This window comes from Echiichthys vipera (assembly GCF_963691815.1).
Source record: "Echiichthys vipera genome assembly, chromosome: 10".
Lineage (NCBI taxonomy): Eukaryota > Metazoa > Chordata > Actinopteri > Perciformes > Trachinidae > Echiichthys > Echiichthys vipera.
The window spans coordinates 11,092,531-11,119,620 of record NC_139835.1 but is presented as its reverse complement, the minus strand read 5'-3'; the positions used below and the strand labels follow the sequence as shown (position 1 = coordinate 11,119,620).

At 40.9% G+C, this 27,090-nt stretch overlaps 1 protein-coding gene across 2 annotated transcripts in view; it reads right to left on the bottom strand.

Annotated features, from left to right (window-relative positions):
* fn1a (fibronectin 1a) overlaps positions 1–27,090 on the bottom strand; it is a 37,208-nt gene continuing 10,118 nt past the window's right edge. For both annotated transcript variants that reach the window (XM_083921253.1, XM_083921254.1), the window contains exons 11-49: positions 26,474–26,602; positions 26,161–26,304; positions 22,393–22,514; positions 22,057–22,225; positions 21,148–21,333; positions 20,783–20,911; positions 20,463–20,552; positions 20,167–20,361; positions 17,840–18,118; positions 17,309–17,572; positions 16,400–16,494; positions 15,865–16,033; positions 15,649–15,735; positions 14,608–14,799; positions 13,748–14,020; positions 12,515–12,629; positions 12,297–12,370; positions 12,121–12,210; positions 11,668–11,934; positions 11,454–11,570; positions 11,161–11,325; positions 10,887–11,042; positions 10,220–10,333; positions 9,851–10,120; positions 9,440–9,651; positions 9,009–9,096; positions 8,671–8,856; positions 7,916–8,005; positions 7,262–7,453; positions 7,082–7,171; positions 5,867–5,975; positions 5,500–5,719; positions 4,979–5,149; positions 4,654–4,792; positions 4,198–4,365; positions 3,294–3,419; positions 2,966–3,072; positions 2,654–2,773; positions 1–1,420 (exon numbers count right to left, since the gene is read on the bottom strand). In XM_083921253.1, coding sequence (XP_083777379.1) covers positions 1,352–1,420; positions 2,654–2,773; positions 2,966–3,072; positions 3,294–3,419; positions 4,198–4,365; positions 4,654–4,792; positions 4,979–5,149; positions 5,500–5,719; positions 5,867–5,975; positions 7,082–7,171; positions 7,262–7,453; positions 7,916–8,005; positions 8,671–8,856; positions 9,009–9,096; positions 9,440–9,651; positions 9,851–10,120; positions 10,220–10,333; positions 10,887–11,042; positions 11,161–11,325; positions 11,454–11,570; positions 11,668–11,934; positions 12,121–12,210; positions 12,297–12,370; positions 12,515–12,629; positions 13,748–14,020; positions 14,608–14,799; positions 15,649–15,735; positions 15,865–16,033; positions 16,400–16,494; positions 17,309–17,572; positions 17,840–18,118; positions 20,167–20,361; positions 20,463–20,552; positions 20,783–20,911; positions 21,148–21,333; positions 22,057–22,225; positions 22,393–22,514; positions 26,161–26,304; positions 26,474–26,602 — 5,978 coding nt within the window. In that variant the 3' untranslated portion in view covers positions 1–1,351. The remainder of the gene's footprint in view (positions 1,421–2,653; positions 2,774–2,965; positions 3,073–3,293; positions 3,420–4,197; positions 4,366–4,653; positions 4,793–4,978; positions 5,150–5,499; positions 5,720–5,866; positions 5,976–7,081; positions 7,172–7,261; positions 7,454–7,915; positions 8,006–8,670; positions 8,857–9,008; positions 9,097–9,439; positions 9,652–9,850; positions 10,121–10,219; positions 10,334–10,886; positions 11,043–11,160; positions 11,326–11,453; positions 11,571–11,667; positions 11,935–12,120; positions 12,211–12,296; positions 12,371–12,514; positions 12,630–13,747; positions 14,021–14,607; positions 14,800–15,648; positions 15,736–15,864; positions 16,034–16,399; positions 16,495–17,308; positions 17,573–17,839; positions 18,119–20,166; positions 20,362–20,462; positions 20,553–20,782; positions 20,912–21,147; positions 21,334–22,056; positions 22,226–22,392; positions 22,515–26,160; positions 26,305–26,473; positions 26,603–27,090) is intronic.

Genomic DNA, 27,090 nt, shown 5'->3' with positions numbered 1-27,090 from the left:
TTCAGTTTATTAAAAAGATTCAGTCCACAGTAGTTCAGATTTTGGCACCAACAATATAAAAAACAAGTTAATCAAAAATAAAGTGTACACCCCAAAAAAGCATTGAACAAAATGCCTGAATAAAAAGGGATAAATAAAAGCAATGATAAAACAAAACAAAAAATAATACAAACATTTATGTAATTAAAATGCATTTCACTTGGAAATAATGGTGAATTTTACAATACATCTTTGAACTAACAGTTTCACTTTTGGTCGGTCAGCTTTTGCTTTATAGATGTCATAGGTGCCTATGATATACCTTATGTAGCCTACTTTAAAAATACCCACATAATAGAACACAGAATCACATCTACATGGTGACTTCAGGAGCCTATACTGTAATAATAGCAATGCAACATTTTTTTTATTACCAGCTCAAAAGTAACAGTGCTTATCTTTTAAGGAAAGTTTGTTGCTTTCAAATTTTGTGATCTAAAGAGAAATCCTAGGGACCAGTTGCTCCGCTCATCAATAAAAAGTATAAAGACGGACAGGACACATGCAGTACACAATCCCCTTCATCCTAAAGAATGCTGATTCAAGTTAGTAAAAACCCTCAGCAATTTTGTTTAAATTAGACTGTGACCATTGTGTCTATCTACGTCAGTCAAGCGGAGAAAGGAGCTGTAAAAGTTTTGGGCAACAATGGGAACACTGCATGGTTAAATGTAATTCCTTTGTAATAAACTCACACTCTCCTGATTTGTTAATGCATTTTATCATTACCTAAATATTTTCTGAATATACATTAGTCACAGTGAGACTCAAAATCATGGGGAATGTAACACACGTGGTTACAATTATTATCAGGGAACATATTTATATAAAATCAGACACATATGGAGTGGTTTGTTTTGTCTTAGTCAAAGGAAGAGAATTGCCATGGAATGTTCGGAAATACTTAAAAATGGGTCCCAAAGCAACAGTAATATACACTGAAATACTGCATCTGGTGTGTGTGAGTGTGTCAACAGTGTGTTTGGGGTAGGCAGGTTTGAGGTGATAAAGCAGCAGGATTTGTGCTCTGATAGATCAAAAATCATTATATGAAAGAAATCCTTGTTCCTACTGAACAAGAAAGGATCACAACCAACGTAAAAGGTTGGACAGATCTTTGTAAAGGCACAGAGGCTGGTGTAGAAAAGTCTTGGCAAGGCACTTAAATCTGGTGAGGGGGAAACCTTTAAGGCACAAATGTGATTGAAGTCTTATTTTAGTGAAAACAAGAGAAGGCTTCCTTCTTGAAGTGGTAGCAACGCTGTGTTGGGTCTCACTTCTTCATCCTCCTTTACTCATACTCCCCTCTTCTCTAATCTGAGGGGGTATGGATGTCCGCGAGCAGCTCCGGCCTCAAGCATTCAATTGGACACTGGATGTTCTGGAGCAGAGAAAGGCAGAGATGTTGGGATCTATTAGTTTTGGATAGATTTATAAAAACATCCTTTAAATCAATGAGAAAAAACAGATCACAAAAACCCTGCTGAATATAATACTTGAATTGTGGAAACAAATGAAACAAAGTCCTATTAAATTCAAGTTTGTTACCTGTAGGTTATATATACAGCTTGTTGATATTAGGGATGCAAAACCGTACCGTAAAAGGACAAACTATATCCAAGAGATGCAAAACCTTTGTTCACTCCACAAACCAGAAACAAAAAAAAGGTTCCTTCCCTGCCTTTATTACTAATCTTTTAATTGAAAACGTTATTTTCGTAATGAGGGAGAAACACTAATAATATAATTCATATATTGTAAAATATCTGGATGAAAGGCAATAACAATATATTTACATAATAATAATAATAATTGTCTGTAATGTGCAAACAAAACAAACCAAGGGCGCACTCACAGTGTCCGTCCGTACCGTGCACCGTGCTTTAAGGTACTTGCCCCCCCCCACCCTCTCCCCCCGCGGCCCAGGCCTGTTTGTACTCACACTACCTGGGCCTCGCACGAATCCTTCTTGCTGCCTATATGTCATGACGCCGTAAACACGTCACACGCATTGATTGACGTCATCGCGATGCATTGCTTTGTTTACAAATCTTTCCATAGACCTTTGAGTTTTTGTGCGTCTTGTCCGACTGTTTTTGAATTTTTTCATCCAACCAAATCTGTAAACACTCCACCTCCGCATCACACCAACGTGAACCTTTCGCCGCCATTGTTTTAAATGTCCACGCATGGTCCGTCCTTCTTTTTTCTATGTCCGAACAGGTGCACATAAAATGACGTCAGAACCGCCGTAGGCCTCGTGCTCGTACATGTGCGCACGCTCGTGCTCTTACACGTGCAAACGTGCTTTACGAAAGCCCACCTCTCCCAAACGGTCCGTGGCCGGCAAACGGTCCGTGGCCGGCAAATGTGCCGCTACTGGTCAAACGAACTAGACTTTAGCCGTGCAACGTGCTTGGGCACGGTACGGATGGACAGTGTGAGTGCCCGCCAAGACCCAAAAAAACGCAACACAAACCAGACTTTGGGCTTGTTGAACATTTGCACCCCTATGTGGTATTTGTGACTAAATAGTAATATTAATTTTTTTGTTGTTTTATTTTAGAACATAAAATTAGTAAATTAGTAGTAAAACTTATAGACAGACACTTACCAGTTTGCGTAGAGCATTTTCTCTATACCGGTCAAAGACATCTGAATGAACAGGTTGAAGGAGGTCAGCATCCACATCAGTCTGTCCTCCTGGCCTTCTGCAGTTCTCACAACGCCAGCCCTGAAGAGGTGGGAGTGGGGGGCGGTTAATGCATGGAATAAAAAGTACAATGAAGTTCTGATGGTAATGCATTAACTTTATACATGAAGCAGCATTGAGCATGCAAGCATGCATGCATGCACGCACACACGCACGCACGCACGCATGCACGCACGCACGCACGCACGCACGCACGCACACAGTGTTACATACCTGTTGTCCTCCATAGCAGGTACAGGTGCAGATGGCGCCCAGGTATTCCTTCTGCCACTGGTTTCCCACCTGGTACATTTTCCCATCGTCATAACATGTTGACTCATCTGGAGGGTGAGAGTTACAAATTCAAGATAACATTTTTGTTTAATGCGTTCTCGATCAAGATCTATCAACCTTTAACGAATTTCGTCAAAAACACATACCAAGGCATACTATTACTCTGTTACTGTCACTGAACACAACTTATTAGTAGTGTTCAGTGTGACTAAATCCTTTGATCTTTAATCATGCGTACGTGCATGCGTGTCAGTCAGTCTGTACTTACGGGGTTCACATTTGAACTCTCCCTTGCCATTGCCCAGGCAGGTGCAGCTCATCATGTGGCCGTTCTCAGCCTGGCGATCCCACTTCTCGCCGATGCGGTAGTTGTTATTGTTGTCATGACACCACTCTGAAGGATGGAGGAGATGAAGTACAAGAGAGAGACAAAGAAAAGAGAAAGGTAGGGAGAAGAGATATGCATGAGGACGGAATGAGAGCACGGAGAAAGGAGAGAAGTGGGCATGTTAGAGAAGTTCATTGGTTAATGTTCAGAGCAGCCAAATAAAAATTCCAAAGGTCAAACTTTTCCTCTGATGCACAACATTCACAGAAACCGATTTTCACACAGCTAAATTCACAATCTCGGAAAAACGAGCATGAACACATTTAGATTTCAACAACACGTGATCACATCGTTAGACAGTCTGAGTGAGTCTTACTGGTTCACAGTCACATGCATAGACTTTGAACTTATGGCAAATGGATAACAGTTTCTTGTATTGTCATGTTAGCTATATGGACAATACAAGTAACAGAGTCATTCTGCAGTTAGCTTAGCTTAGCTTTCTCCTGTCTGTGCTGTTTTCATAGTTTACAGAGGCAGAGCAGAGAACCAACATGGGCAGACTACAGACAGCAAAGGAATCATCATCTGCATGATGTGTGTACAAAATAGTATCTGAAAATATGTAAATCATTTAATTCATATTGCTAAGACTGCCCATGTCTTCCTGTTGTTGCTGCGCATAGAACTGTGCAATTCTATGGCCATTAAACTGTATCATCATTGTTTAAGGATTTATAAATTCCTCTTGAGTAAATCACATAGAATTATTTGATTTCCGATTCCATGGAGAGTTGCTGGGTGTTTGCAAAGCATGCTGGGATGGGGTTATTAAGCCACTCACTGGATGAATCACACCTAAAATGGCCACTGCCCAGCCCCAGGCAGCGGCACCACAGCTTGAATCCCGTCTCAGACATACGCTCCCACTCTGAGCCCACCTCATGGTATGTCTGTGTGAATGTGTCGTAACACACATCCCTGTTGGTGGTAATGGGGATGTCACCTGGAACTAAGGGATGGAAGATAAATATTAAGAACAGAACCAACTGATGTGGTTTGCCTTGACAGAGACAGGTGACAGACGCAATATCTATCAATCATACACACATTAAAACACTATTAAAAGCATTTATAACGTGTCTCTATAAAACAACTTCAATTCATATTATACAATTAACTAGTCTTTGCATATTATTTGTGTATACTTAGAATGCTCATTAAACTTTAAACATATAACACTTAATTTTGGTACAAGAGAAAAAATCTGAGCACACTTTGTCCGTGTGGACTACTTTACCAGCATTGCCAACTGTAACAACTTCCTCCAAAACCTTCTCTTTAGCCCCGCCTCTCATGGCCTCTACTACGACGTTATAGGAAGCTCCGGATGTCAATCCTATCAGTGTGGCACTGTTGGAGGTGCCAGGAAGACGCATCTATATGGAGGAAGAAAAAGTTAACAAGTGGTCCTTACCTCTCCAGGTATGTGTGTGTGTGTGTGTGTGTGTGTGTGTGTGTGTGTGTGTGTGTGTGTGTGTGTGTGTGTGTGTGTGTGTGTGTGTGTGTGTGTGTGTGTGTGTGTGTGTGTGTGTCTGTATGTGTGTGTGATTGTGTGTGTGTACCTGGAAGCCTCTTTCCTCCAAGTGTGTAATAGGATTACAGGACACCTCATACTCGGAAGTCTGAGGGATGCCAGACCAGGAGATGGTTGTGATTGTCTGCGCTTCTTGGGGGAACTCTGTTTCATTGTCGGGGAAACCGAATGCAAGACCTGGCAAAGGCCCGTCGCTCACCTACAGGATCAAATGCACAGTAAAGATAGAGTATAATGAGCTCATAAAATCACCAAGAATGTTACATAGACTATATAAAAACTAAAGGATCAAGCTTCCGTTTGTGGTCTGTATTTCTGAAAAAGAAAAAAAGTAAATAATCACCATACACTAAAACTAATTATCTATTTATATCATATAAACAAAGACAGCTAAAGTTCTGCATTACAGAACCAATTTAGATCAGCTGAGACTTTTTGATTTAAACCACAGTTGTGTGTTTGTTACAATGCTGAATTCAAGATATTAAAATTGTAAATGATAGTGGATTAATATAACATTTTCACAACAATATTATAACAATATCACACCTTGACTAATGGTACTCTGTTTCCATCAGGGCCTGCTACAGGAATGTAGATCAGAGGTTCTCTGAGAGTCGGTCTCTGGCCTTCTCTGGGTCCACTGAAGGGACCATGAAGTCCATTATTAGGGCCTAAGCTCTGGTACTCTGTATAGATGTGCTGGCCCTGCTGGCCTGGTTGGTTCTGGCCACCGGTACCGGCCAAGTGAACGTGGTTGGTATCAAAACTGGATGCAGAAAAAGAGAGGGATGAGGAAAGAATAAGAACAGGAGATGCCAATGGGGGAAATAATGAATAAAAAGACAGTGGAAAGTTTACCTTTCCCATTTTTATGCTCAATTAATAATTTCAGTATTATTATGCAGGCTCTTACATCTTGTCATCGAAGGGCTCTGGAACATCCAGGATGTCACTGGTGGGTCGGTGAGGAACAGGAAGCTGTGGCAGCTCCGGGACCAATAGCTGATGATCTAGGGCTGGTTCTGATTGGACAAGAGACATATGAATGCTAACTGTTAAAATCAGGCAGGGCAAATCCACTAGCAGAACTTTTAGCATGTAAAAAACACAAGATGGTTTTGTTTCCACTGTGCTCCTTAAACAACAGGAAAGCCATTAACCTGCCCGTCTCTGATAATACAATACACACAAAAAAAACATTTCACGGTCAGTTATTACATTGTTTTTTACATTTTAGCAAAACCAAAACATTGTAAATATTTTGAGGGTAAATGTATCTGGTGGATCTATACAAGCCCACCAGAAGACTGATGTATGGTGAGGTTTATATTTGACCCTAGTATAAGTTATGTTGATAAAGCCCTTTTAGGTGGTGCTAACCAATACTGAAATTTTGCTCTGAATAGTTTGCATTCATCAGCATGGAAGGATATACTGTATGTGACAATCAATATCAAGGGCTATACGTATGATGTAATTCTACAATAGCAGAGAAAGCCAGCAGAGGGCAGCAGAGCATAGCTTTCAAACATTGATAATTGTTAATATGTGGCAATTATTACTTAATACCTGTTACTTTTACAATGCTTTTGCCCACAGAAATAATTAGTGCTGTTATGGCTTAACTTTCTGATGTAGTTAAAAACAAGTCAAAGGGGAAAAGTTTCTGTAAGCGAAGTTGTCCATTACAACAATTATGACAAATAAGCATAAACACAAGATTACCTCACCTAATTAGTGCCATTCTTGGCACAATTTCTTACAATGGGTAATATAAAAAGAGCCCATAATGTCGTATTTTATAGTTTTATGAACACTTTTGTAGGAAGACTTAATAGCAGCTTGTTGTATTATTCTACAGCAGCAGTTGTATGCAATACTAGAATAGCATAATCTAAGCTAAAAGGATGATAGAGATATGTTTTTTTGTCTTTGCAATAAAAATGTCTACTGTCGTGTTTCTCATAAATGACAGCTGAATGTTGAACCGACTTTTGGCATTGTCTCAATGTCTTAAATCTTTTAACATAGGAGCAAGCTTCACTTCAATAAAAGAGAAAAGTAAAGTTAAAGATCCAAAGTTTGCACGGGCCATTCATACTAGCAGGTGGATGATAGGTGTACTTACGGGTTCTGGCTTTGCCCACTAGAGGTGTGCTTCTCAAAGCATTCTGTAGCGCGACAATCCTAATGACGTATTCTGTTCCTGGTTTCAGACCTGTGACCAGATGCACAATGAGTTATGAACATGTGTCAATGTATTTTTTAAATTTGTGTGTGTAGAATAAATCTCATGCTCCACACTCACCACTGACAATGGCGTAGCTCTGGCCTGCGTTGGGCCTAGGGATAACCTCTCGAGGCAAACCTCCGGCCTCCTCGTAGGTGACATAATAACCTGTAACCCCTGGACTGCGTGATGGCTCCCAGGTGAAAGAGATGCTGTTAGGGTTCAGGGAGGTGAAGCGGATACTTGTGGGTGGTATGACCACCGGTTTGGCTGGAAGGGACAAAGAAGTATGTAAATACTCAACTAATGTCATTTTGAGCAAGATGTTTGGATAAACAGCGACAACAACAGTCATACTAACTACATCTAATACTGAAGCATAAAATAACGTCTGCAAATTACCAAAATACTGATTTGTATGTACAGAATTCTCTGTTCAGCATTGAGTAATGGTTTACAAGCTGAAAACTAAAAAAGAGGTTAAAATTTTAAGCTGACTTAATTATGTCATCATAGGACAAAGCTTAATTTTTCTGTATAATTACTAGAATGTATTCAATGTTGATGAAGTCTTCCGTTGTTACAATTATTATAATTCATATATATATATATATATATATATAGTGTAAACACAACATGTCTTTTTTGCCACTATGGCAAAGATGTAACATTGAACACTCAAAGGAATGTATTACTCTTACATGACACTGTCGGATAGAGATGAATGGTTACCTGTGGTGGCAGTGAGGGTGAGAGGTGCACTGCGTCCATTCCCTTTGAGTGTATAGATGTTGATCTTGTAACTGGTTCCCGGCTCCAGACCTGAAGTGAAGATACAGTGACAGATTAGAATTGTGTGCAACTAAGAATCTGGTGTTACGATTTCATTATACAACGCTGGAGATCAAAATTAGATTAAAATGTATTAATACTTGATTTATTCTGAAATGTTGTGTATCCTTGGCGACAAAGTAATGTCTAAGAAACCCACTACAGTTACCAAACTGTGGAAGAGACTAAAGAAGAATGGACCAAGATCAAACCAGAGCAGTGTGAGAAACTAGTGATGTCCTGTGGGCTCAGATGTGCTGAAGTCATTCAAAGCTGTGGCCTCTACACTTCCTATTCTTTTTTTAATCCTATAGACCTAAGAAAATATTTTTTAAATCTTCTCTTCTGACATAGTGGTTACTGTTCTCTAATTTGGCTCACTGTTTTTTTCATAAAATAAAAGTTTTTGTTGAAGTACCTTGTTTATTTAAAAAAAACATGCTAGTAGAGCAGTGATATAGACAGCGGATATTCTATCAAATTCTGAACAATAAAAAATAACAGTATTTCAGAAAAATCAAGTATTAATAATGTTACCTAATTTTTATCTCAACTCCAGTGTATATGCAATTTTAGATCATTCCTACAGTGGTGGGTAAGACCATATCTTTGTGTATGTCAATTCTAGTAGATATATGCATATCTTATCCAAGTACCTGAAATAGTGAATGAGCGTGAGTCAGAACCAATGGTCCTTTGAATGGGTATGTAGCCTGTAGAGGAGATGGTTGGAGTGGCCTCAACCAGGAAGCCAGAGATGGTTTCTGTCTTGGAGCGCCAGGTCAGGCTGATGGAAGAGTCATTCACGTCAGCGATACGTACACGACGAGGGGGGCTGATATCTTGAGGGAGATGAGAAAAGACAGAAAATTAAGGGTGAGAAGGAACAAAACCAGAAGTGAGTACCATAACAAGAATGCCCCTCTCTGTTTTAAAGTATCAAAACAACGCATTCATTTGTCAGAATTTCACATTTTTTGTGTAACAAACTCACTCTCCTGAGTGGTGATCTCTCCTTGGACTGGCCTGCTGGTCAGAGAGTTTTTCAAGGCATAAACATGGACTTCATACACAGTTGCAACCTAAGAAGGGAGATGGAGAAAATGAGAAAGAGACTTCAGTCTCTCACAGTGTTATGCGGTCTCCACAGGACTGAGTTTAAGTATACTGGCTGCAATTACCAGTTATCATAACTGTTTGTACACGTGTCACCCCCACAGTTAAAGATCTGTGAACACAATGCACTTTTCTTTTGTTGCTATTATTGCAAGAGATCCAAAAGGGACAACATTTACTAGATAGACATCTCTGCAGGTCCATTAATACTCTAATAACATAAATGAACACCAATGGGTATCTGGAAGGTAAGAAAACAGCCTTAAAAGTACAATTATCCTTCATTAAGACTCACAGAGCCACACTCACCATGAGTCCAGAGATGTGTGCCTGTGTTGCGTCTGGGGCCAAGTTGATCTCCTTAGTAGGACCACTCTTGTTCTTTGGGTTCACTACCACTCGGTAGCCTGTGAGGCCCGTTAGGCCACTTAGTCGGTTTTCCTGACCTGGCACAGCCCAGCGCATAGTGAATGAGGTAGGGCTAACCTGAGAGAACTGGAGGTTGGTGGGGGGTGAGATGGCTGGGTGAAAAACACAAAATAAAAAGAGAGTTACAGGGAGACAGTGCTAACAGTATCGGCAGAGGGAGGTACTCATCGAATACTGTCCTTTATACAGAAACTGTGTTTGGGTTCTGAATTTTCTCTAATAGTTTTTTCTTATCTGTACCACATTATTTACCTCAAAAATATAACATCTAGAACTAATTTCCTTGTGTACCTGTAGCTTGTGTCCCGACCAGCGGTGTGCTGGCTGTGTCATCATGCACAGCGATGACCTTCACAGTATATTCAGTGCCGGGTTGGAGACCATAGATAATAGCAGACTCAGCATCTCCTCGGGGAGCAGGGCGAAGCTCTCTCTCACCCTCCTCGGAACTTGAATACAAGACCCGGTAAGAAGTGACAATTCCCTCAGGACTGTCCCAAGAGATACGCAGTGACGTGGAGTCGATGTCTGAGAAGGTCAGGTCCTTGGGACGGTCTACATCTAAAAGGTGACGAGGGAAAAGGGGTCAGATTGTCTTTCGATTTCTGAAAGTTTGGCAAATCTTTCACAAATCTCTCACTAGAAAGTGTAAACCCTTACTTGTTAAAGCATTCACCACCATTGGAGAGCTCTCTCCATCTTGTCCAAGAGCATATACACTCAAAACATACTCTACTGTGGGCATCAGTCCTGAGAAAGTAATCTCTGTCTGGTCTGAAATACAAAAGGAAAAAGGATTCAAAAAACATGGAAGAAAGATACATTAGAGTTTCCTAAAGTGAGAAGCCAGAAGTTTAAATCTAATCAAGAGTCATAGTCGAAATCTGTAAGATTTGAAATACTTTGTTTCTAGCAGCCTCCTTGGTGGTAAGATGTAACTGCAGACGAGCCTGTTCTTTCTGAACTCTCAATCAGGTTCACGGTCACTATGTGTGTTGACATTCTTTTTTGCTCTTTTGTAAATTTTATTGAAACACATTCACCTCTCTAGTTCCGGTCCGCCGCCTATATGTTGCCCTCTTAAATCCACACTCACACACATTTCTATTACACTTCTGTCCTTATTACAAGCCTGATTTAGAAGTTCGAAGTTCACGATTTCTGGTTCAATGTAACACAGCATAATCGGCAGTCACAACCTCCACTGGCAGACCAACTGCTGTCAGTAGCGTCACTAACTAGTGGCGCATTTGCATTTAGGAAGGTAATGTTGCCATTGGCACTCTGAGAAACACTACATACTGGGAAGTTTGGTCAAACATCATACCTGGAGCAACCACCTCAGTGAAAGACTGGCCCTGTCCATTTCTGGGGACCCCAGTGACTCTGTATCCCTTGATTGGGCCCTGGGCAGGGCTCCACTTCACTGTGACACTGTTGTCTTTCACGTCCATCACCTCCATTCCAGAGGGAGTGTCAACCCCTGGGACAAGAGGATGGCAAGATGAAGATGAGAAAGTGAGTGGAAACATGATGAGGCAGGATAATTACTAAAAATGGGGGACTGTTTTGTTTCTGGGAGTGTATGTGTGTGCGGGTACCTGTCTTGTGCATGACATAGATTGGAGTGCTGGAAGCAGGGCTGTCTCCTCTACCCGTCACAGCGTAGACAGTGACAGTGTAGTCAGTACCAGGCTTCAGGTTAGAGATTGTGGCAGTGGACTGAGAGCCAGGCACTGTGAACTCCTTAGGATTACTGTGACCTCCTGGGTGAATAATAATAGTGTGATAAATGTTAGAGAAACCAATATTTGAATACCTAACAGACTGATGAAATGAATTAATCAAAACTGTATGATAACAGTATTTTTCATCTCAGTTACTACTGGCTCACCACTTTCTCCATGGGTGATCCTGTAGTAGCGCACAGTGACAGGTGGTGCATCCCAGCGGACGGTGATGCTGGTGGGGGAGGAGTCTAGCACTTCTAGGTCTGTGGGTGCGTCAGAGACTGGAGAGAGAGTGAAGAGCCAGAAACAAATAAATAAACAACATAATGAAAAGATGGTTAGTAACTGGAGAAAATGCATTAAATCAGGATGTCATACTTGTCTTCTGTTTCCCACTGAGCGGCAGGCTCTCTTTGGTCCCGCTCACTGAGTAGATGTTGACCAGGTACTCTGTGTCTGCATTGAGTCCTGTCAGGGTGAAGTGGTTCCTGGATGGGGGCAGCCTCTCGTCCTTGGTCCTCCCGCCACTGACCATCTGGTAACGCATGCGGTAACCGGTGATTTTGCTCTGGGGAGCGAGCCAGTGGATGGTAAAGGAGTTGGTGAAGATCTCAGAGAAACGCAGGCCAACTGGTGAATCCAAAGCTGAAACAGTTTGGGGGATACAGAGAAGGGTGCGTCAACATCCAGGACAAACAAAAAAAATCTTTACATCAGGAAAGGCAAGACTTTTCTATATTTCTAGCATCTGTGCCCTGGCAAAGAAGCTCATTTGCTTTTTGATACCCACTTTTTCACCCCTGCTGTTAAATTGGATCATGTTAGGCTCACCTGTTTTCTGGGTGCCGACAAGCGGTGAGCTCTCTCTCTGCTCATACACACACACCACGCTCACCAGATACTCTGTGTTAGGCAGCAGGTCTGTGGACAGCGAAAAAGACATGAATACCAATGTGGTCTTTTGTGTGACTGCGTGTTGTGTATTCTTTGTGTTTGCTCGAACTTACTCCGTAGCACCACGTTGTTACTCTGGCCTGCGCTGGTTTCTGTAATGTCATCTTCATCGTCAATAGGATGATACCTGAAAAATAAGGAGACAAACAACGATGAGTCATTTGTGTTGTGGTTTTTACATGTGGGTGTATTAAAATCAATGTGCCATGAGGGTAAGGGAATCAGAAATTAATAAACACTTAGTGTTAACATGTTATGTTTCTTGTCGTACCTGATGAGGAAGCTGTTGATGTCAGCAGTATTTGGGACACGGGGAGCAACCCAGGTGACTTCCATACTGTCTGGCCCAACCTGGCCAAAGCCCAAATCAGTGGGAGCGGGTACAGCTATTGAAAAGAAAGAATTCAGAACGTATTCAAAAGGGTACATTTACAAAATTTGTAAATGATCTAATAAAAGTTGGGCAGAGAATTGTATTAATTCTTTGAAAGAGTGATAAGGTGAGAAAATAGATATAAAGAAAGAGAAACAGGAATAATGAAAAGATTAAGGCCCTGTTTGCACGACAACACGCACGTGAAAAACGACAAAATATTTTATCAGATGTGCATTTCGTTTAGACGGTGACAGCGTTTTGGGGGCTTAAAACCCCAAAAAGTGAAACCAACCTCCAGAGTGGAAATCTTATTAACGCTCCATTGTTGCGTTTCTATGTAAAGGGATAAAAACGCAAAAGTGTGCTCTGATCTTCTAATGCTGGCTCACGACACGTACGTGTTTTTACGCAACATCAATGTGCAGAGCACAGGTAAACAACAAGTTGCCTGGGTGGGAGCCGAGGCGGTGGGAGGCTGCAGATCCCCGTCACACTATACGTGCTTCTCCGTTATTAGGGAGAGAAGTAGAAGCTAGTATCTACACTAGTTCTAGGTGTTGCGTCACCATATGCACGCAGATTTCCCCCAAAGATGCTCGTCTAAATGCGGAATAAAAAGTGAGAATGCAACGGCACTTTTGCTTTTCCTTTCTAGATCGTCTTCATCTAAACAGGGCCTAAAAGAGAAAAGTATTCACAAAATCATTTACCGTATTTAAAGTGTTTTATGTGTGTGTCAGTGTAAATCCATCTGAAGTTTTACGACATCTTAAAAGTGAGATAACAAGAGGTGTTTGCATTAGGGGGCAAAATGAGCCTCAGTATGATTAAACCCTGCAACTAAAACCAGATGGTCCACACACACACACACACACACACGATTATTTAACTGACAACACAGCATGCTGTGAAATTAAATCAGCAACTTAAAAGGTTTGCTTTGAAGAACTGTGTCTTAGACTTAATAAGAACTTTATTATGTAACCAAGCACACACAATGAGATTTGTGACACCCTCGCAGGCAAGTCAAACTACCTATCTGCATTCAGGATAGCTTTGTATGGAATTCTTATTTATAACTGAATGGCCCTGCCAATAAGAAAATGTAATGCTAATAATGGATCTTACAGGTCTGCTGAGTGACTGTAGAGGGCTCACTCTCGCCGGTCTCCGTCACAGTGATCACACTAATGTCATAGTCGATACCAGGTTCCAGTCCATAGACAGTATATTGGCCAGTTGTTGGCAGGACAAAGTCTTCAAAGATGGGTACACTTTCGCCGGCCGCCACCACCGTGATCCTGTAACCAGTGACGGCTGTGGTGTTGAGCGGTGACCAGCGGAGACTGATGGTGGTGTCACTCACGTCCTTGAAGGTTAGGTCTGTCAGCTGTGGGACTTCTGTGTATGTGGAGAGAGGATTGGAGGGAAGGGGTATGGAGGGGAAGAAAAAAAAGAGAAGACAACGAAAACACAGAACAAAAAAGGGGCAAAGGCAGAAGAAGAGGGAAGCGGTTGGATACAAAGAGGAGGAAACCAACAGACAAAAAGACAGGAGCAGTGGTCAAGGTGAGCAACTGAAACTGTCAGCTTCCAGTAGGGTGAGATATTCAACATATCGCACCAATGGAAGAACTAATGCATACCGGTATATATTATTATCTAGTGATGCTTCATTTGTTATTCAATGAAGTGTCTCCATTGGAAATTCTTAATATATACACAGGTAATATAACATTAGTGTTTTAAAACAGTTCCCATGCTGTTTGTCTGGTGCTACGTTAGAGCAATGATGCTAACAGAGCAGAGCTAGTATCTGTTAAATGTTGAAAGCTAATGTGTTAATTATATTAACTTTCAACACATGTTAATTAAAAAATAGGGACAGGTTGCTCAATATCTGTCTTCACAAAAAATTATGATGAGAATCACCCCAGATTCAAAAACCCATTTAAACCCTCAGGGTTTGAAGTTGACCTCTCACTCACCTGGTGTAATGGTAGTTGATATAGGAGTGCTCGCCATATCATCCTTAACAGTAACAACACTGATGTTGTATTGCACTCCTGGACTGAGATTATCCAGGGTGCAGGAGTTCTGACCTGCCTTCACAAACTCCTCTAAACTGTTTCCTTGCTGCCCATTGGTGGGAGTGCATGTCACTCTGTAGCCGGTGATGTCTTGGAGGGTGAGAAAAAAAGAAGGAAGATTTGCATGGGGTGGGAAATAAAAAAAAAAACACAAGAAAAAAAGTTCCAAGAGTTCCTCGTCTTGGACTTTTTGAATGGGTTTGCGGTTAGATGCCTGAAATAAGGTCTGTGGTTAACACAAGTTTAAGAGTACATTTTGAAGATTTTAAGTGTCTTAAAAAAGGTGTTTGCTAACAAGTGGCTAAATGAGAATAAAGAGTCTGTCTGGGACATTAAACATCATCACATCAAACATGTGAAATCAGCTGGAATCCAGTGGTGCTGACATAATCATGTGACTGTGACGTAGTTGGTTTATAGCCCGATATTGGCTAAAAAAAACAAGATAATCGTGTTGAACAAAACATAAGCTATAATTTTTCTAAAAGAGCTAAAATTCTTTAATTATCCAAAATCCAATGGAAAAATCTAATTGGCTGTTCATCTTAACTTAACTGGGTTGGCCAACAAAAATATGTAATTGCTGCAACACCCTATTAAATGCTGAAAAAAAATGCCTAAACGGTATTACATTTTTATTTCAATGAAATTAAAAAAAAATGTCACAGCAAACAGTTGTTTCAAGAGAATTCGATTAGCAATGTCTTCAGAGATTATTAGCGCACTGACAAATAAATAAATGAACAAAATCAATCGAGATCAATCAACCTTTAATGAATTTCATCAAAAAAATCATACCTAGGCATACTAGTACTCTGATTATTAGTATTGTTTAGTGTGTGTGTGTGTGTGTGTGTGTGTGTGTGCGTGCGTGCGTGTGTGTGTGCGTGCGTGCGTGCGTGCGTGCGTGCGTGCGTTCGTGCGTGTGCGTGCGTGTACCTGGTGTACTGGCCCCGTTCCACTGGACTGTGAGCTCTCCGGTGCCTGGGTTAGACTCCAGGTTGAGATCAGTAGGAGGAGACAGAGCTGGAGACAAAGAAGAAAAATAGAAAAGTTAGTGTAAACGATTCACAAAGCAGAGACACTGGGGGAACAAAGAAAACAGTGTGCAATACATGGAAATGACAAGAATAATATTCATGGGTTTATTCTTACGTGTGACAACACGGCGTGTGACTGGGGTTCCCTGCTCATGGCCGTTTATAACTGGCTGGACACTGTAGGTGTACTCGACTCCTGGAGTCAGGCCAGAAACATATATGCTTCCTGAGTCAGAGGTCACATCTCTGGGGGCCTCTCCGCCTTGACTTGGGCGTACTGTCAACTGAAAGATAAATGCACACAGTGTGAGAGAGACAGCAGAGAGCAAGACATGGATTAGGGGTACAGGAGGTAAAGATCAGAGGTCAATGTTTTCCCAAGATCATGGAAACAAGCAGAACATTCTCATCTCTGGTGTGACATTCTGACCAATCAGATTCAAACCCATGAGGTCCGTAGTTCCCATGTTATCTAACTCCACTGGGGCCTACACTAAACCAGGAATAACTGGAATGGAAAGAACCCTTTATCATCTTAGCCCAATCATACAATACAGTCGTTCATTTAAAAAAAAGGGACAGACATGAGACGTATGGTTGTGGCTCGGTATAAAAACCCTTTGTATGTCATGTATTTGCAGTAAGTGTACCTTGTATCCAATGCGGGGAACTGGAGTCCAGGAGATTACAATGGAGGTGTCCGTCACATCAGTGCTGAAGTGAGGAGCGTTGCCCATTGGCAGGTCTATAAACACACAGAGTACAAGTGTATAGTGATCAGTTTATGTGTCATGAAGATGAAGATTTAGATAGAGTGCACGTATATTCAGAAGATTGCACTCTTCTTTCCACTCAACTCCATTATTACATTATTACAAACAAACAAAACAAGAACAACTGCACTATATCATGTGAATATGTATATATGTCTATTTCCATTTCTTCCCTTTTAAATTTAACTTTATTGCTTATTTTTTCTATTTTTTTATCTTATTTTGTCATATTCTGTTGCTGCTGTGACACAAGAATTTCCCCGTCTGCGGGACATTAAAGGTTTTCTGATTCTGATTCTGATTCTGAACTGTTTTGAATATCACAAGTGTCCTCTACTCATCTTAAATGACCAATCTTGTTATTACAAGGCTGAAACCATTACTAATATTTTGGGATTTATTATTAACTGACCGTTGCCAAGATTTTGTACTGGTATTCTACATGAAACATGTTACATTATTTTAATTATCCTATTCTACTTTTTAGAACTACAGTTATTAGTGCCTTACTCCCCTTTTCTTTTTCTAGTACTGGGTGTATATAGAGAAAATAATAATAATTACAAATTTGTGTAAACATACTGAACATTTTGTGAGCTAATTTATATATTTAATGCAATAAAAGTATTTTTTGATACATAGAAAATCACTAAATAATAAAACCTACCCTCAGTTTGTCAAATAGAGTCAGTCAACCTTAATCTGGACAAAACATGTGCACCCTTTGAGCATATGCACACTGACCACACTGCTTTATACTGGTTGGTATATGCATCAGACACTCACCGGTGGTAAATACAGCGGTCTCTCCTGCACTCAGTGTATTATCTTGCTCTGCATGTAGTGTCGCGGTGTACTCTGTATCAGGTTTCAGGTTGAGGAGGGTGTACTGTGAGAGGCGGGCAGGCAGTCGCAACTGCTTGGGGTTAGAGCCCTCAATGGTGAGGAAGAGACGGTAGCCAGTGATTTTGGCACGAGGGGCGAACCACAACATCACAGCACTGTCCTCGGTCACGTTGGTGAAATGGATGTCTGTGGGAGCATCAGGCTCTGAAAAGAGAGACATCAAGAAACACTGTTAAATGTTGAGAGTTTGATTTAAAATAATAATAAATTAAAGATTTTAAGGATCCAATCCAGAGGTTTCACAGGTTTTATCTATATACACATTACAGACAAACATTTAAAGCACACCATACATTACAAGATGTTTTTCCAACCTTACAGAGTTTTAATGAATTTTTTTGATGTGAAAATAAACTGAATTTCTATGTAGAGTCATTCCCCCGAAGCCCTGAGGGCACCTGTCATACTCACTTGTTGTCTGCTCCCCAATAAGAGGTAAACTTTCCTCTCCATTGTGAATGGTGTAGATGCTGAAGCGGTACAGTGTTCCAGGCTGTAGGTGGGGCACTTCAATGTAGGAGTTTTGACTGACAGGCAGAGTCATCTCCCTCTGTGGGGAACCAGACTCATCGACAGGGACAGATGTGACCCGGTAACCTGAGACTTCACTGGCTGGGCCCGACCACGTCAGAACGATTTTTTTATCCGACACCTCAAAGAACTGTAGGTCTGTTGGAGAGGAAACTTCTTCTGTGGACAGGAGAAAAAATACCATTCAAATTCTTTAATATCCATTTAGATGAAAGAACTACTCACATTATTTAAATTGATGACTCTTGCCACCTTAAACAGACAATAAAATGGAGAACTCATTGGGTCATATTTGAAATATTATCTGCTAAACAAGGTAAGGGATGTGGAAATTCAATTCCATGACCTCATGGCTGTGTTTTTATCCTGCAGATGAAAAACACAAAAAAATAACTCTTTGATACGTCATTCAATGCATTTGCTTTTATGTTGCAGATGATCAAAGCCCACATTGGTTCTTAATCATAAAAGGTGTATTATTATTAAACTGCTTCATATTTTGAACAGCCTGGATGGCGCACACACTCCAACATCTTGAAATAGTAAAAGGCAGTAAAGATGATTTAGATGTTTTGACAATGAGCCTTTTGTCATTCTGAACTTTGATATACTAAAGTGCAGATGGAAAGTTTAAAGTAACTCCACTATAGTACTTTGATTTATTCATAGGTTTCCTATGGGCAAAGACCTGGCACCAGAACATGTGGCAGTGCTTCTTTGGGTCTTATACATCTCTCTAATTGCTACTGTATTCAAATCAGTTCAGATTATTTGAACTTTAGAGCTGAATTAAATAATTTCATAAAAATATGCTTTTTTATCACATTTGCTTTAAATGTCACCATGTCATTACAGTGGTATATCAGACAGATAATGTGTGATCATGTTCCTCTGCCTCCACCTGGTGCTGCATATGGTGCAACCGAAGAAGAACAATCAATCAGATTTGAGGAGTTTAGCTGTAAAATGAGAAAGTTTGCTCAGGCCAGTTAGCCGGTGCTCGGTTTTGGCTCAACTGTATTCATCATGGCAGCAGTGTCACAAACTCTCTTTTTAGAGTTAAACAGTACACAGAAAATATGTTTCGGAACACACTTTAAGGGAGAAATAGGCAGTACAGTGATTCATGTTTGATCAGCGCTGTCTATTTTGAAAGTTCACATGCAGTCACTGACACTGTGTTAAAGACTAGCTCGGCTCTGATTGGTTGTTTTCCTTCGGGCGCGGTGGTTAGGAGTACTAAGAGGAGGCTGAGGTACTTTATTTTTTCACAGACTGTCTCATGTAGTGCTGTCAGGTTATAGTGACAGTTTCCGAAAATATGCCAAAAACTTTTTTTTTAATAAAAGTTCCCTACTGCAGCTTTAAATCTACACATTCAATCAGATGCATCTGATCTGGAAGCTTAAAGATTCTCACAGTTTATAAATATGAATTAAAAACAATCATATGACAATGTTGTCGTACGACTTGGTCCATTTGTCATAGTGTACATGATCAGAGGGGAATTGACTTGTCGGTCTGAAGATGGCAGCACACACTCATCTAGGTCATGCATCTTTATCCCATCACACAGACAGTACAAACAAGCACACATACACTCAGACTAACACACTTACAGCATCTGCTTAGCTGGCAGACTGAAACGTTTTACATAACTCCAGTCAACAGCTGTGAACTCAATGACTTTCCATTGAAAAACTCTTTACTTCAAGTATAAAGAATTGGAAAATTCTACATAGATGAGTGAATAGACCACAGGATGACTTGCAGGTTGATTCTGGAGGGTGCCTTTATGACAAGAGTAATAAGTCAAATTCTTATGAACGTACAGCAGAGCAGGGAGGGCACAGGATCAGGTGATGATATTTAAGGATCAAATCAACTTATAGGCAGATTTTTGGTCGTGGTTGCTAATATCAACAAGTGACAGAATTCCCCATAGTATGTTGCTACCGTATTATCTGATCTAATCAGTTTCATGGGATCTGGAGGAGTTCTAGCCCGTACGCCTTTGTAGGTGTGGCTCTTTAGAGGCTGCACTAACACACAAAGATTTGAACTTGTGATAGAGATTAAAACAAAAACAGCAACTAAAACCTGAATATACACATATGGAAGCATGTGTGGACTTTACAGAAGAGAAAAATGCACACATTTAAGGAACACACACACACGCACAAGCACACGTAAAAGCAGTCTTTTACCTGGCAGGGGATCTCCAGCAGTGTTGACCTGCACAAAGATAGGCTCACTCTCCAGGCTGTCCTCCACAGCGTAGATACTGATGTTGTACAACTTCCCAGGTAGAAGGTCACTTAGAGTGACAGATGTTGCCGTGTCAGGGAGAGTCAGCTCCGTGCTTTCACCTTCTAATGATGGTGTGTAGACGACACGATAGCCTTTGCGGAGGAAGAGATCATACGGTTCATTTTGAAAAGGCAGGGGTTCATATTAGCAACAGAACTGTGATAGATTTTGGCTGTAACATGTCATAGCTTACCAGTGATGGGAGCCAGGGGTCTTTCCCAGCTGATTACCATGGAAGTTTCTCCCACCTCCTCAACTTCATGCTCAACAGGAGCATCGGGTGCTATGGAACGAATGGGGTGTTAGTGTGAGAAGAAAAATTACAACCGCCACATTTTACTGGATCATTTGGTTTATAGTCCCTGGCACATGTTAATTAGGCTGCTTGCTGGTCTGGCATTCAAAACAACATTTCAGTCTAGCAGCTGATACTTTTGTGAGAATGTGAAAGAACATCAGAGAAGAGATATGGGAAATTAAACTGTGAGAAAGTGTATGTATGTGCCTACTAACCAGTGGTTTGTGAAGTAGTAAGGATGAGGTTGTCCTCTCCGCTACCTGTAACCTCATATACATTAACAGTATACTTCCTTCCAGGTAGAAGCTCATTAATGTTCACTGAGGTAGCTGTGTGGGGCAGGTCTGATAGGAGAAAAATAGATCGTATTAATAGATTGGTTTTCATACATAAAAACATTTTAAAGCAGCTTAATAAAAGGCCTTTAAATCTCTGACATATGAGTATTGTATTGGTAAAATTTCCATTATTTTTAATCAGGCCAAAATGCACAATGTGTTTGCTGCCATTTATACGAAACCCAACTGTCTTTTTGTCTATGTATTTAGTTCAGTTTGTGTATGTGTATATCTGCACTCACCTAGCACCAGGGGTTGTCCAGTTCCCTGCCCGTGCTCACTGAGCTCATACTCTACTCTGAAACCAGAAACTGTGTCGGAGGCGGAAACCCAGGAGACGACAAAGCTGCTTGAGGTAATTTCGGTCACCGACTCTGAGGTGTCAACCATAGGTGGAGGTTGGGTGGTCTCGCCTTGTGATGTCGCCACTACAGGAGGAACAGACAAAGGCAGAGATGGGAAATAGAGAGTTGGCTACTTACTGCCTCCGAGATCAGAACGGGCAACACTGCCTAGGAAACTCTGGGGAAAGGTTTTTTTAATCTCAGTGACGAGTTCCTGGTTAAATAAAAGTCAAATCTAAGGAGTCAAACTAAATGAAAAAGGTCATCATAGATTACCATTTCATGATGTTCACAGCACATTTCCAGTGCCCTGTCTTCAATATCATCTTTCAAATTTTGCAAAAGGTCCCCTATCAGGCTAATTTTCAAATTCATACTTGTATTTTGAGTTTCTACTTTAACATGTTTACATGCCTTAATATTCAAAAAACACATTATTTTTTTCTTATTGTCTATCCCTCTTCCGCATCTGTGCTCTCAGTGTCATTGTCATTGGCACCGGGGAATGACAATGACTTCACTGTAGCAGCACTTTCTACCTGTATATAGAATAGTTGTAATATCACAACAGTAGAGAAGTCCTGACGGATCGTTTAAAGGCACAGTTTCTTAATATAGGGTCTGTGCATTTCTCTGTGGATTGAGTGTTTTGACAGCATTTATATAGCACCTCGACCTTTTTTTTTTAGAAAAAACAAAACAAACAAACGTAAAAATCTCACTTTTTAAAATATAGGACATTTAAGCATCGATATGCTTAAAGAGTGATGTGGCCAGCACAGCGATCTGTCAACTCCCTCAACTTACGTGATCCATAATTAGTGGTGAAGTCAAAGCGCGTGAGCTCTTGGCGTCCAAACCGCAATACGCTGATGAGCTGACCCTCGTAGGTGATGCCAGGCTTCAGACCAGAGATGGTGTATGAGTTCAGATGGCCAGGGATCATCACCTCTCTCCATGCGCTATGAGTGTTTTTCTGTAAGATGTGATGAAGGATGGAAGAAAAAAAAAGAGATGTGAGAATATTTTAAAGCTTAGCATGCAGAACAGGAGTTGAATGTTCGATATGTCAATAGAGGCTCGCAACGGCATCAGATTCAGTGGTAATATTTCTTTGACTGCAACGCTCAATGAGAAACTCACCACTCTCCATTTGAGGATGTACTGGGTGATGTGAGCAGACTGTGGGGCATTCCACTGAATAGGGTGGGAGTTGGGTTGGTTTCCAGATTCAGTTATGATCACCTGGACGGGGCGATTACCACCTGAGTGAGAGAGAGAGAGAGAGAGAGTACAGAGACAGAGGGATGAGCGGTCATACAGACCAGGAGTTTGAGTACATACAGCAGAAAGATATCATAATGTCATATATTGCACAGATTTAAAAGAATGGGGAAAACCTTTTCAGTGTCGTGAATTTCAAATATCTTTGTTAAATCTTAACTTTGGCAAGTAGACACAAAATCTAACATGGGGAGGTAATGGCTCTTCACATAACCCGACTGAACAGTGTGAGAGTATCAGCGACTGTTCAGCAATATTTTCCTGAGCAGAACACAGAAAGAGTGAAGGAAAACTAGCATGTCTCTGTAAGATTCCACCCCAGGTTCCAACAGCTGGAAGGGAGAAGCCTTTTGCTCTACTTTCTCTTCTCTTTAATCCCCTCTATTTCATCATGTTCTCTAACCTTTCTTAATCTCTTGGACAGACTTATTTTGCTGGCCCTTTAAAGTGGGAATGTTGCACCGTTGTTCCGGCTTGCTTTTCCATATAAAAAGGTACAAAGATGAACTAGGGGAATAGAGTTGTTCCGCTGTTAAGCCAGCAGCAGATTTAGTAACAGAACTGGATCGAAGTCTGTGTGTAAGGACTAGCCAGCAGGGCGGGGCTACACGCACACACACTACACGTTGACGCCTCTTTTGCTTCAGAATGTCGGCATGCTATCTAAACCACATACTGCGCTGCCGTTGTTTGGTTTAGAGGAAAAGAAATAAAGCTGCCGTAATGTAAGATCTCTTTGGTAATACTGCAGAATATCTTTGTGAAAGAAGTGATTCATAGGACTGATACACTTGCAGAAGCATCACTGAAAGGTATAGAGATAAAGTTTGACAAACAACGAGCATCCATCCAAGTTAATCCATACAAGAAATGTGAGAAAATGTCTTGGAAAAACAAAACACCAATCTGATAATAGAAAATCATTGAAATTGAATGGCTATATAAGCACCTTTCAGCCCTATAAACGTGGGTTTCGATGATTAACGGAACTCCTCGAGTCTCGGAACACGCTGCTAAACAATGGCTGTCCCACGTCTATGAATGTATGTTAGTGGATTCATTGGGAAACCGTGCAGTGAGTTTTGTAGCTGACAGGAGCACAAACATGTATTGTGTCATACTACATCTGACAGCACACTGGTAAACTCTGGACTACATAAAGTGGCGGCCCAGGCTCAAGTGTATCAATTTACTAGACAATAACTGAGACATACAAGTTGAATATATATATGAAAAAAAGCTTAAGCAGAGAAAGAAAAATGATATCAACAGAATGTCAAAACTGTAGCATCTTTACTGGTTTCGGAAATGCACAAAAGGGTATCAAGTCATCTTTAATGTAAACAGAAGTTATGTGGCAATCAGACTCCTGACATAAGCTGGGCTGATAGAAACTGGTAGCTTTTATAAAGAACTGAGGTTTTCTAACCACTTTTCCAAATAGCAGACCTGTAATCAAAGTTTCTGAGCAAGTGGCTCGGTTAACCAAAAGTTGCTAGCAGATACACAAACCTCAAAAACAATCTGGGACCAATTACTGCCTATTACAGACCCACAGGCCACTGGCGAGGGTAAGGGTTACATAGAATCAGATGTGGGACGCAAATGAAAACGGATGCACACTTGCAGTGGACAGACAGTATCCCAGCATTACATATACACATTTGTGGGACATACAAGCACGCACACACACATACATGCAAACATCCCCCTTTACTTTGCACACAGACACAACATTCTTTCTTGATCCAGACAGTTGCACAGCAAGGTGGTGATAAGAACCACAATAAAGGGAAGTAATGCTGGCCCCAAAGATTAAAGATTAAATAACACTCCAGACAAGGAGAGATAAACGCTGTTGGTCGCAAGGAAAACAGCATTTTTTAAGAAGATCTTATCAATGTAGTGCTAAATCTGAGACTAGTGAAAACCCTTTAAAAAAACCTTCACTAGAGTTTTCCATTTTTACCTTTTATGGTGTTCTACCCAGTAAGCCAAGTGTCTAGATTTGCCTCTTGCTGCCCTTAAATCTTAACATGCTGTATTTTGTATGCCTAAGCACACAAAGACAAACACACACACATACATACACACACACAGCAAGTTCACAGCTGGTTGCTATTACAGCCACTTACGGAGGAATAGTACCCTACATTTTGGATATCCTATCAACCTGCTTCCCACATAGAGCAAACAAGTACTAGTTCAAATGTTCCTTCACATAAGACTCGAGTTTTTTTTTCCACTACCATGGCCTATATACCACAAAAGCCCATCATCCTCTACCTATCACAATTTCATCAAGAATAAAGCGAAATGGGAATGCCATACAAGGAGTCGAAGAACATGTTCAGTTGTAATATGGGTGAAGAATAAAAACAACTACACAACAACGCCTGTGAAGGGACAGACCTGTGCAGAAGGAAACATAAAGTCAAGACACAACTGTGTGAAAGCATTGTTTGTAAAAAAGGTTGGCGTGCAGTGCCACTGATGCTGTCTAGCCAACCTTAGTTCCAAGTGAGCAAGAATGAGGTAACGTAGCCATCAAGGCTGCATAATGTTGTGTAATGAAACATGACTTGATTCTAAATGATGCTAAGGGCTTAAACTCTAAAACTTGAGATCCAATTTAAAGTCATTGCTAATATCTGCTTTAGAAAGGTGTGTGTGTGTGTGTGTGTGTGTGTGTGTGTGTGTGTGTGTGTGTGTGTGTGTGTGTGTGTGTGTGTGTGTGTGTGTGTGTGTGTGTGTGTGTGTGTGCACTGTGATGTTTTGTACAGCTGTGGCAACAGCACAGGGGATGTGCCACATGCTAGCAAGAACAAAGGCTCAGAGCAGGGGGTGTATTTGTAAAAGAGGAAATCACACCCCCTGCCATTGCTGTCTGTTTCACTTCAAAGTCAAGGGCCTCATTTTTTAGGTGACTTAAACAAACATTTTTCACTGCAGGAGTTTGAGTGCAATTTGTAAAGTTAGCTCATTTTACCAACAGTATTACTGGACTCATCCTTACTGTGGACTAAATATCTATTTTACAGCTACTGTGAACCTTTTGTCCATTCTTTATAGAATTCATATAGCATGGCTTTTCTATTTAAAAGACCCAAGGCTTCAGCAATTTACTAACACTATAATAAGATGGTGAGAGATGCCAGCTAACTCAAAATAGTCCACATAATGAAATAGAACCAAGGACTGAAACAGAGTCAGGACTCAGTGACAAGATTGGGAAATTACTTTTTTACTGAAAAGGTGGAAAACAAACAAACAAACTCAAGACTCTGAGAGACAGGCAGACCAATTACTTCAACAAATATTATTGGGTTTACAATATAAATAAATCCTGCAACACTGTTGAAGGTCAAAACATGTTAATTTCTAGATAAAGGGACTTCCCGCCAGTGTGTGCGACCCTCTTCTATCATATTCAATCATTATAAAGAGGATAACGCCCTCATTTCCTGAGCAGCCTGGAAATTCTACATGTCACTTGATTTGCAACATTGCGCAGCAAAGGCTTTTACAACCAGCTTCCATAGAATGGCAAAATTTGACTGACTGTGTCTTAAAGTATATACAGTATCACTACATTGCCGAAAAACTAATGTACATTTAACATCTTACCGGGGTAGGACTGCTGGGGCTCGCAGCTGAGCTCTCCAATGCTGTTGCCATAGCAGTAGCACTTGTACATGATTCCTTGGATGACTTTATCCCAAGACTCTCCGATCTGATAGAAGGCTCTCGACTCTGGCTCCTGGCACTGATCTGAAGGCAGAGTCATATAAAACCAGGTGATGCAACAGGGACCACGGACAAGAGTTCTGGAGCCAGCGCTAATGCTGCTCCCAATCAATATGTGACATAAAAGTGAAATGAAAGTGAGGGGAAAATGGTGCAGCCTGTAAGGTGTAAACCTGTAACATGATAAACTCACCAATGGCATCGCACTTCCAGCGACCACGCCCCTGACCAAAGCAGGTGCAGTTCATCGTGTAGCCCTCTTCATGTTGTTTGGTGAAAGTTTGGTTCACGTCATAGGTCAGGCTATCCACAATACACTGGTCTGCAGGAGACAGACAGACCCATATATATATATAAAAAAAACATGCAATGACATGAAGGAGAAAATGTTTAATTAAACTTATTTGTGTATCACTTAATTTGCACATCTGCTCTTCTTAACTGTGTGTGTTAAGGGGGGGGGTGTAATGCAGGTGCAACTGAAGCCCCATGAAGTGCAGGTGTGCAGCATCACTTTTGACCTTTCGGTAGGTGAGTGATTGTATCACCTGTGACCTTTCACCTCTTCACTCAAGAGTATTCTGATATTACTCTCTAATTATTACCCCGACAAAAACACTACCCCAACAGCAACACTATTACCTTTTTTCCTCTATGTACACACACACACACACACACACACACACACACACACACACACACACACACACACACACACACACACACACACACACACACACACACACACACACACACACACACACACACACACACACACACACACACACACACACACACACACACACACAC